Source organism: Lipophrys pholis, assembly GCF_963383615.2.
Source record: "Lipophrys pholis genome assembly, chromosome: 3".
Taxonomy (NCBI): domain Eukaryota; kingdom Metazoa; phylum Chordata; class Actinopteri; order Blenniiformes; family Blenniidae; genus Lipophrys; species Lipophrys pholis.
Window position 1 is genome coordinate 5,226,856 of NC_137627.1, and position 9,838 is coordinate 5,236,693.

General features: G+C 41.0%; 1 protein-coding gene across 1 annotated transcript; it reads right to left on the reverse strand.

Moving 5' to 3' along the window:
- Positions 1 to 1,534: 1,534 nt before the first annotated feature.
- LOC308107132 (galectin-9-like) lies at positions 1,535 to 9,129 on the reverse strand. The gene is made up of 8 exons (XM_080459269.1): positions 8,764 to 9,129; positions 6,396 to 6,484; positions 6,055 to 6,259; positions 5,189 to 5,308; positions 4,839 to 5,060; positions 4,025 to 4,113; positions 2,676 to 2,832; positions 1,535 to 1,879 (listed from the first exon to the last, which is right to left on the reverse strand). The coding sequence occupies exons 1-8, from the start codon at positions 8,794 to 8,796 to the stop codon at positions 1,733 to 1,735; spliced, it is 1,062 nt and encodes a 353-aa protein (XP_080315395.1). The 5' UTR covers positions 8,797 to 9,129; the 3' UTR covers positions 1,535 to 1,732.
- Between the last annotated feature and the right edge of the window lie 709 nt (positions 9,130 to 9,838).

Genomic DNA, 9,838 nt, shown 5'->3' on the forward strand with positions numbered 1-9,838 from the left:
TTCCTTCCTGTGGTGCCAGTAATTTTTTGTTTTATATATATATATATATATATTTCCACAATAACAACAAATCATTGTCAACTTAACTTAGACGCTCAGAACTCTTCATTTGGATCCACTGACGTTTCTCCATTGGTCAAAAGTGAAATGTTACAGATCGATAGGAGTCACATGACTGTTTGTGATATATTTAATTTAAATGTTCCACATCCACACCCTCAACCCCCTCCCTGATGTTTGTTTTAGGGATACTGTACACTTGTGAAATTTTAATAAATAAAATTGGAGAAAAAAAAACCCTCTCCCACATCATCAGATATTAAGTTAAATGTAAACTATCTAATGACTGAAATGAAGGGAAACATTATGAGTTTCCCACTAAAGGTTATTACACTGACATTTCACTGCTCTGCTCCAAATGAAGGTCAGAATGTGTCCCTGCATTAAATTTAAGTTTGAAAATTAAATGCATAACTTTTTGGTTGTGTGTCAAGTAAAAAAGTTACGTGTGAGTTTGTCACTTGAGTTAAACCACGGTCATCCGACAGCCTTGTGACTCGTCGAAGTGCTTTTATTAGTCACCTACATGTGATAACTTCCTCTTGACTTTTAAACTTTTCCAGCATTGTTGCAGCTGCAGGCAACTTTTCAACCAGACAGAGGTAATGAAGGTCAAGTGACCGGCTTCACATAATTATTCATGACCTTAAAGATTTAACCTTTGATTTGAGCTGTGGCCTGAGAGTTTTGGTAATAACGCCGGTCATGTATCTCAAAGCTTCTTTTTTTTTTTTAAATGAGTTATAAGAAGTTTATCGAAGCTCAGCAGGAGTCCAGACCCTGAGCTGGGAAGGTTTTGAGTTTTATTTCACGATCAAACTTTGGCTTCAGCACAGAAAACTGTTTTCTCTTCTCAGCTGTGAAGGTTCATGTCGGAGTCAAAAAATCCAGTGTTTTTCCAAAGCGGTTTTCCTACTTCCTCCTGTTTTCCTGACCGTCCAATTTGGACGTTTTCATCAATCTACTGTCGTTTTTTCCCTCATTTACACAAGTGTGAACACGTCGTTTTTGTGTTTGCTTTTCAGAAAAGTTTGGCACTTTGAAAATGATGTCCGCTTCCAAGAACTATTAAAAAAACATTGAAACACTGAAACTGATGTAGATAGCATGTAGGGCCACTAGGTGGCATTGTTGCTTGTTTTATTCTTCTTTTTTTTTTTTTTTAAAAGTTGTGTTTTCAGTGTCTCCGAGCACCACTGACACGTAAACTGATCCCAAAACACAACAGAAGTTCAGTTTTCTTTTTTTTCTGTTTTCCTAAATCCACAGCTAGAAACTAAAGAAAAGAGTAAAAGCAGCTCAGTGGAGCCTTTTTATATTTATCTAAACTTTTAATTATCACGTAAAGCAACAAATTATTTTTTAGCATGAGAGGAGAATCATAGCATATTCTAATAATATCTTAAAGTTCAGTTATATTTTAAAAAGATTGTCGTATGGCAAATTTTTCGGTAAAATAAGAAATACATGCCGACACGTTGGAGAAAGCCAAGCTGAGCTTTATTCATAATTCTACTCAATGTGATCGTAACAGGAGGATTTTTACATTTTCCAGACAATGTAATATTACGTTAAAATGACACTGAATATTGCGGGATGAACACACACAGGAGGAAGTGAAGAAGTTGGACTCGGTGGGTCGTGGTGGTCGTGGTGGTCGTGGCGCTCGCTCCTACACGCTGACGGAGGTCAGCGAAACGTCGCCTTCGATCTCCAGATACGTGATGTTGTGCAGCGGAGTGAAGCGGTGCTTGTATTCGTGCATCTGCATCCCGTTCGCCACGATCCTGATGGAGTGCTGCTCGCAGGAGAACACCAGCTGGAAGAAACACAGCTCCTTCAGCGTCTGGGCAACTTCTACTACCACCAGGGGGCGACAAAATCTAACAATCTATTAAAACTGAATGGAAATTGAAACTTCTTAAAACTGAATTTAACTCAAATGTACAGAAAATGGAGGGTAATTTTAAAATGACATTGAGAACAAAAACATTAATGTATTTGACACATAATTAAAAAATAATAATTGAAATGTACAATATTAACTCGCAAGATTAATTATTAATATTAATTACATGTTAAAATCTTGTTTGTATATAAATGGAAAACATCAATTCAGATTAATTTTTTTTAAAGCCTGCAGAAGGTTTCTATATTTATTTCTTTATCTTAGTCAGTACTATTAATATTATCTGAAACGCTTTTGCAGTATATTGTGACGGTGAGAAATATGTTGATACTAAATCAGAGACTCGTATTTAAACATAAACAAACTTTCAGTAAATGTAAATAAAATATTAACTAAATGTTTTGAATGAATGTATTTACATGTTATAATTTGGCAGTTTACACAGAAATGGGGCTTCGCTCGGATAAAGGTTAATTTACACCGTGTGAATTATGAAAGAATCCCATGACATCTGGCTGATTTGAGTATTTAGTCACAAATAATGATCACATGTTTCAAAGTTTGAGTTTCGTGTGGGTTTAGAGTGTCACAAGATATTTATCTAACTTTTTTCGATGCGATCTGGTGGTGACGAGGGTCTAAGCCTGTTCACAATGATCATGTGATCGTTGGATCCCGGTGTGGGCGATCTGTCTTGCAGCCGTACCGTGAAAGGTTGTCCTCGGTGGAAAGGCATTGGCCCGCCCCGCTCCTCGGAACCCCACTTGTCCCTCAACTTGGAGTTTCGGACCACCAGGTTCTCGTCGAAGCGCGGGTTGTAGTGCAGGGCGGTGCCGACCGAGTGGGAGAGATTCACACAGAACCTGAGAGGAAGGAGAACATTTGTTTTTTGTGATGTGCACTTCTCATACTTTGTGTTTCATTGTACTCGATGTTGAGAGGAACAGAACGTCTCAGGAAAACTCATTTCTAATATTACAGCCGCACGTCGCAAAAAAAGTTGAGACGGCCGCAGCAAATATACAATTTTCCCTTTTTTTTTTATCAGTCGATCTTCAAAACAAAGTATGCAGACCTTTTGTCATCTACTCTTTTTATATGAATTTAAACACGCTCTCTTACTTTCCAATGTTTTAATTTATTATTGATTATATTAAGTGATTATCAATTGTTGTGGTTGAATATTGAAAATAGTGAACATTTTGAAGTGAAAACGTTTGTTGTGTTTTGTGGTTTCGTCGTCATGACGACGGTGTCTTGACTCCCAATCCACATCCTCCTGGGACTTAGTGCTTTTATAATTGGATCCGGATCCTTTACTATGAAGCGGCGCTGTTAGAACGGGAAGCAGTCGCTCTAACTTTGACTTACACAGATTTTCTTGTTAAAAAAAAAGAAAGAAAAAAAAGTAATCTGTGAGAAAGCAGGTGTCACTTTAAAACGACTGCTGGAGCTGAACCAGATGTGTCAGCTGTTGCTTTTACCAGAGATTCAAGTTTTTCTTCTATTTTACTTCTATATACTAATGTATATTTTCCAACATTGAGGGATTCTTGATTCTTTGGGCGGTTTGAAGAAGTTCACACGGTTTCAGAGAGTATTCTGAAAATGTTCCACAGTTTTTGGACAAAGTTACTATGTGCTGATCGACCTTTACTCTTGTTTACACCCCAGCGTGTTCTACTGAACAGAACCGAGGGTGAGCGGCGTCGACAAGAAGCTCCCATTGCCAAAGCTGCGAACACAGTTTGACTTCCGGGGTCCGTTTTTATTTTGCAGAAGTTTAATGACACAACTGCACGTGACTGCAGGAGGTCCAAAGTCCAAATTGTGACAGCCTTCTTTTAAACGTTTACATTTCATGACTGTGACCCGGCTATTGAACATCGACACATTAGTTGAAGTTTCAATCAAATTAATTAGTCAGATTTGTGCCTTTTAGGGGTTTTCTTTGCCGGCGTCCACTTTCTTAATGTTGGTTTGGTTTTCTGCTCAAGTTCTCCATGATGCAAGTACATGTACTGTGTATTAATATATAGGGTGAACTAGTTTGACCTTGTCGCACTGGGGTGCACGGTCCCCTGGATGGTGACGGTCCGACCTCGTCGGAGTCCTCCACTGATGGGACTCCGGTAAGGAACCACCTGCAGAGGATGGAAACAGGAAACGGTTCAGCCACTGAGTTTATACAGACCCAAGGACGCAGGAGGCTGAAGCTTCTCCCAGCAAGCGACAGTGTACAGAGAAACACACCTTCACTCACACAGTTACACCAAACACTGCGTCTTCTGACAACCCTAGTATAGTTTACTACCTCTTTCAACCATCAAACTAACCGGTCACTGTGGTTTTCATGTTTTAAATGATCATATTATCAAATATTCTTCCTTTTCTATACCAGTTAATCCTCTCACGAGATGATGCTGCAGTACCCTGCTTATCTACGTCCACCAGGAGGTACAGTACGTGCTGATATTGCTGTTGGTCGGTTGGTTAGTGGGTTATTTCAAAAACCCGAGGAAGACTTCGATTCAAAAACCTGCAGATAACGGAACAAGGAAGAAGACATCCAGATCCTCTTCCTTGTTAAAGATGGATCCTCTCACATATTTCTGCTCCGACAGTTTGTGTTTAAAAGACGTGCAGTGGAAAGTGGATTACAAGTATTTATAGACACGGGGCTTTAAAACGCTTTAGCTGTGTTAGTCATGCCCCCGCCTAAAAAAGTATACTTTTTACTTTTACTGGAATCCAGTTCATGGCCTTCCTGCAGCTGTGTCCATTTTCTTGGACGTCGGCCAAACATTTTATTCTCTCATGAATCTGAGCATAACCTTTGTTGCTGCTGGTTCAGTCCTCCGATACTCACAGGAGCTGCCGCAGGAAATCCCGGCTGCGCAGGAAATCCAGGCTGTGCTGGAAATCCAGGCTGTGCTGGTAATCCAGGGTATGCTGGAAATCCAGGCTGCGCTGGAAATCCAGGGTGTGCTGGAAATCCCGGCTGCGCTGGAAATCCAGGGTGACCTGGGAATCCGGCATGAGTTGGGAATGAAGACTGTGCTGGGAATGCGGTCTGAGCTGCTAGGCCAAACTGAGGAGGAGGGAATGACGGACATGAAGAAGAAGTGAACTTCACATTTTCACCCCCTACATGTTGATCCATTCAAGTACCAAGTAACCAGTGTGGTATAGTCCTTTAAAAGCTACTCGCATCCTTACCGCTGGGTTTTGAAAGGTAATGTTGGAAATCTCCACCTTCCCGCCTACTGTGATGGTGTCCACCCTCTGAAATGGAACACGATGCCTGTAATCCATAAAGTGGCAGCCGTTCACGTTCAGCTAGAAGAAAAAAAACAAGTGAAGATATCGTTGAAAATAACATCAAAACTTAATGAACCACACACGAGTTTGTTTGGCATCACTCCAAGTACCATACGCTTCAGAGTATAAATCCTACTTTCTTTTTGTTGCTTGGTCGGTCATGAAACTACGGAAGAGTTTTAGGGCCACTGAAGAAAAAAAAAAATTCGGAGGCTAAAAAAACAAAAAACTTTCGTGGCCTCAAAAAAAGTCGAAAATCAAATTTGAGATTTATTTTGTTTCACGGAGAGACCGTCTATCCATCCCTCATTATTTGCCCGTAGATGTGAATTCACATTAAATCACTTAATTGTGACTATATCGGGTTGCTTACTGCTTATGGACGTGTGATTTTACACAGGATTTCCTTGATTAATAAGAACATTTAAATAAGCAGCCCGGGATCCGTGTCTTCGTCCTTCGTATTCGATGAACTTCCGCGACGGAACCAGGCAGCAGGCTGCTCTGTCTCTTATAGTCCTGATACTGATGATAACTGCTCCGTGTTTATGAGCGAGATTCTGTCCTGAAGCATCTTTTCATCACTTCATTAAACCGCCTGATTTGCATTTTGAGGAAGCAGTCACACAGTCACAGCAGAGTGAAATACTACAGGAATGGCGAGAACGTGTTGGAATGATGCTACTATTGTTCACGGCGACTGGATTGAACGGGGATCCGCTGGAAGACGCCAACTATAGTTTTGAGAAGCGTTTCTCACGCACCTGGTAGGAGTCTCTGGTCACCACGATGAGCAGGGTGAACGGCGAGCCACGCTGGAAGGGCGAGCTTTGCTTCCTCTCCTCGGCGCCCCAGCTGCCATGCTGGAAGGTGTTGGTGACCACGTAGGGGTGGCCGTCGTAGCGCGGGTTAAGGTGGAGCGCGATGTCCGTCCCCGCCATGGAGCCGCACTGCAAGTTCACGTGAAACCTGCAGACACGTGAACCGTCAAGCGTTTGACGGAGAACCAGAGCGCCGCATCGCAAGGAAACGACCCTCGAAATGAGGTCCGCCATCTTCCGCCCCGGCGTCACCGCTTGAGGAGTTGAGGAATTTGCTTTCTGACCTGTCGACTCCATGCACGACCCGACCGGCGATGCTGATGGACTTCCCCTCCTGCAGGCCGCCCTGGATCGATCCGGTGAAGGGGATTGGCTGGAAGAGGAGAGGCCTTACTTTCACCCTGTGTGTATGTGTGTGTGGTTTCACTACAAAAACAACCCAACAGCGCCAACTTGTGGCCTGACATGCTAATTTACAGAACCAAACAATCCGACCTTCTAGTTAAAAGTTGAATCACAGCTGAGCGGGTTTGAACTCTTTGTACTGGGAAACAGAAATCCAGCAGCCGTTCAGACGCAGAGCAGTTCTTATTGTCATTCTTGCTTCTGGGTTTTTTTTGACTTGTGCCCTGCGACCAGCAGGCGTCATGTAATGTTGAAACAAGGAAGTGAAATCCGCTTCACTGTGTCCACAGTCCGGGGCAGTGGAGCTTCATCTGATTGGCCCAATATGTTGACAAGCAGAGCAAGAATGTACACATCCCAGCAGCCTCAACTCGTTTCACACTCCATCTGACGATCTTCAAATAACTGACTTTCTTCCTCTCTCACTGCTTTTCTCTCTCGCCTCACAATATTTCACTGCCGCTGCCACTTCCTGCTGTTGATTGGCTGAAAGTCTTCACTTCAAGAATTCGAAATAAACCCAAATCAAACCCACAGGAGAAACGGATTCACAGAAGAAGAAAAGCCCCCCAGACTGTGTAGGCTTGATGGCGCTGTTTAAAGAAGTACTGAACTATATAACGTCTCACAGTTCTATTTAAACCGTGTAATTCAAGGACAGGTTTCCCAACAAAACCTCTACAAATGGGCTTTATTAGTGTGCTTGGAAGCTTTCATGTGTTTCAGCCTCCAGAGCCCTGAAGCCCACACATGGGTGGAGTTAGTCACTGACTAATTACAAAAAAAAAACCTTTCTTACTTGTACAAGCTTAACTCTACTTTTGAATACACCAGAAATAAAGACAATGTTAAACCAGGTCGGGACCCGAGGTGGTGCTCGGTGTTTTCTTGATGTCTTTTTGACTGACAGACCACAAAGCCTTATCGTTTGACCGTTTGACCGGACAAATGCAGATAAGAGGAGGCGAAGAATATATATATTTTTTTTAATCTGGATTCTGTGTAGAATACACATTTGCTTCAACAATTAAAAATATCCCATAGGGAAAAAAACAAAAAAAAAAACATGACATTTAACTTCATTCACTGATATTGAACTGATTTGAAAAGTTTTTTTTTTACAATTTCAATAACGAGAAGTTTTAGTATTAAACTTTACATTTTAAGTTAAAAAGTCCAACATGCTCATAACAACATTTAGTACGGTTTGAAAATGAAACATGGAACAATTTAAAACAAAACATAGAGATGAAACATGTTACACACGGTACAATAAGCTGAAAACAAATATTACCCGGAGTAATCATGGTAATAACTGAGTTACTATGTTATTAAGTTATGTTTCCATGCACTGTGTATTCAAAAACATTTTAACGTGCAATTTATTCCCTAAACTGTGCAATTAACTATTTCCAAAATATCTGTTGTGAATTAGGGCCAATAAAAAGTATTATTATTAATTATTATAAGCATTTATGAAGGTGTTTGTATTTAACAAGAATCATATAATTATTACTCAACAGTATTATTGTATACCACATGTTCATTTAAAATCAACGCCGCTCTAATAAGCAAATCAATACTTTAACATGACATTAAATCCACAAGCAGCATCGTATCAATACTATTTTTTAATCAATAGTTTGGTTTAAAAAAAATCTAATTGATCATTTTTTAACAATAGTGTAGTATTGATAGTTTGATATAAGTAGTTGGTATCAATGATCTAGTGTCAATAGTTTGGTAGCAATATTTGTTTATCAATAGATTAGAATTGGTAGTTTGGTATCAATAGTTTAGAACTGTTAGTTTGGTATCGTTAGTTTGGTATCGGTAGTTTGGTATCGGTAGTTTGTTATCAGTCCGTGCATCGGTACTCGGAATTATTCAACAAAACCTGGAAAACAGCAACATTCTTATCATTTGCTTTATCATGAGTAATCCCGCGCTCTGCTGGGAAAGTTTTCCTTCTATCCAGAAATAGAAAAGACAAACCGAAGTCAAATGCTTGATGACTTCAAGTTTCCATGACTGGTGAAGTCTTTCCTACAAGGTACCAGACAGGAAGCAGCAGAAAGAGAATAAACCCGAGGAAACCAAGACGAGGCCGAGCAGAGGAAGTCCTCGTGTTTCTGTTTTTACCGGAACGTGAGGTTCACAGGTCGTTTCATTGTTTTTCTTTACCGGGACACAATAAACTGTGTTTCCCCGAAGAATAACGGTTCCGAGTGACTTTCTCTCACTTACCGGGTTATAAAACGGAGTCTGGTTGAAAGACATGATTCCGAGGTGCTGCGGGGCTCTGCGGGTCTGCTGCGGGTCTGCTGCGGGGCTCTGCGGGGGTCTGCGGGTCGCTGCGGGGGTCCCGATGGGTCTGGAGCAGGGTGGACGGTCCGGGACTGAAAACGCCCTAAATGCCCTGAGTTGACTTTTTATTGAACTCAGTTAAGTTTCGATTCCCCGCAGAGGAGGAGCAAAATGTGTGTGTGTGTGTGTGTGTGTGTGTGTGTGTGTGTGTGTGTGTGTGTGTGTGTGTGTGTGTGTGTGTGTGTGTGTGTGTGTGTGTGTGTGTGTGTGTGTGTGTGTGTGTGCGTGCGTGTGTGCGTGTGTGTGATAGATCAGGGGTGTTCAACATGTGGTCTGAGGCCCCAAAAATGTCAATTTATTAAAGTTTTTTTTGATAAAGGTACTCAGATATATTTTCTTTAATCTTTAAGATGAGCTGTCCGTGCTGCTGAAACAGTTTAGAGTTGTTGATGTGTATTCTTTACGCAAAACGCAGTTTTCTGTTTTTTACTGGTCCAGCTAACTCGAGATTACCTTCAGCCTCTGGATTAAAACCCGGATTTTTATGAAAGTGCAGGCTGAACAGAGGCAGGAGCAGAATCCCTTCCGCTGCTTCCTGTCGGGTAAATAAACAACCTGCTGTGGACGTTGGACTTTCTGACTCGTTGGGAAGCTCCATCCTACTCTGACTCCGGTTCACTTGAGGAAGACGTCTTTATTCTGCTGAGTCGTCGACTCAGATTGTATCAGAAAATGTACTGAAATGTATTTCTGACACACCAATGATGCTTCAAATGCTGATTGGTGATTTTCTATTAAAAACGTTTGAAATAATGAATGCAGACAGGAGAAAACACAAGTCAATTTGAGAATTCTATTCACAAATCCATTTATTATTCACACACAAGTCTCTATATGAATCACATATCTTGTTTCACATAGTAGTAGTAGTAATAATAATAATAATATGTTTTTAATGTTGTTTGTTGTATTTCAACACTTTATCGTGTACAGTGACATTATTATTTTTATTATT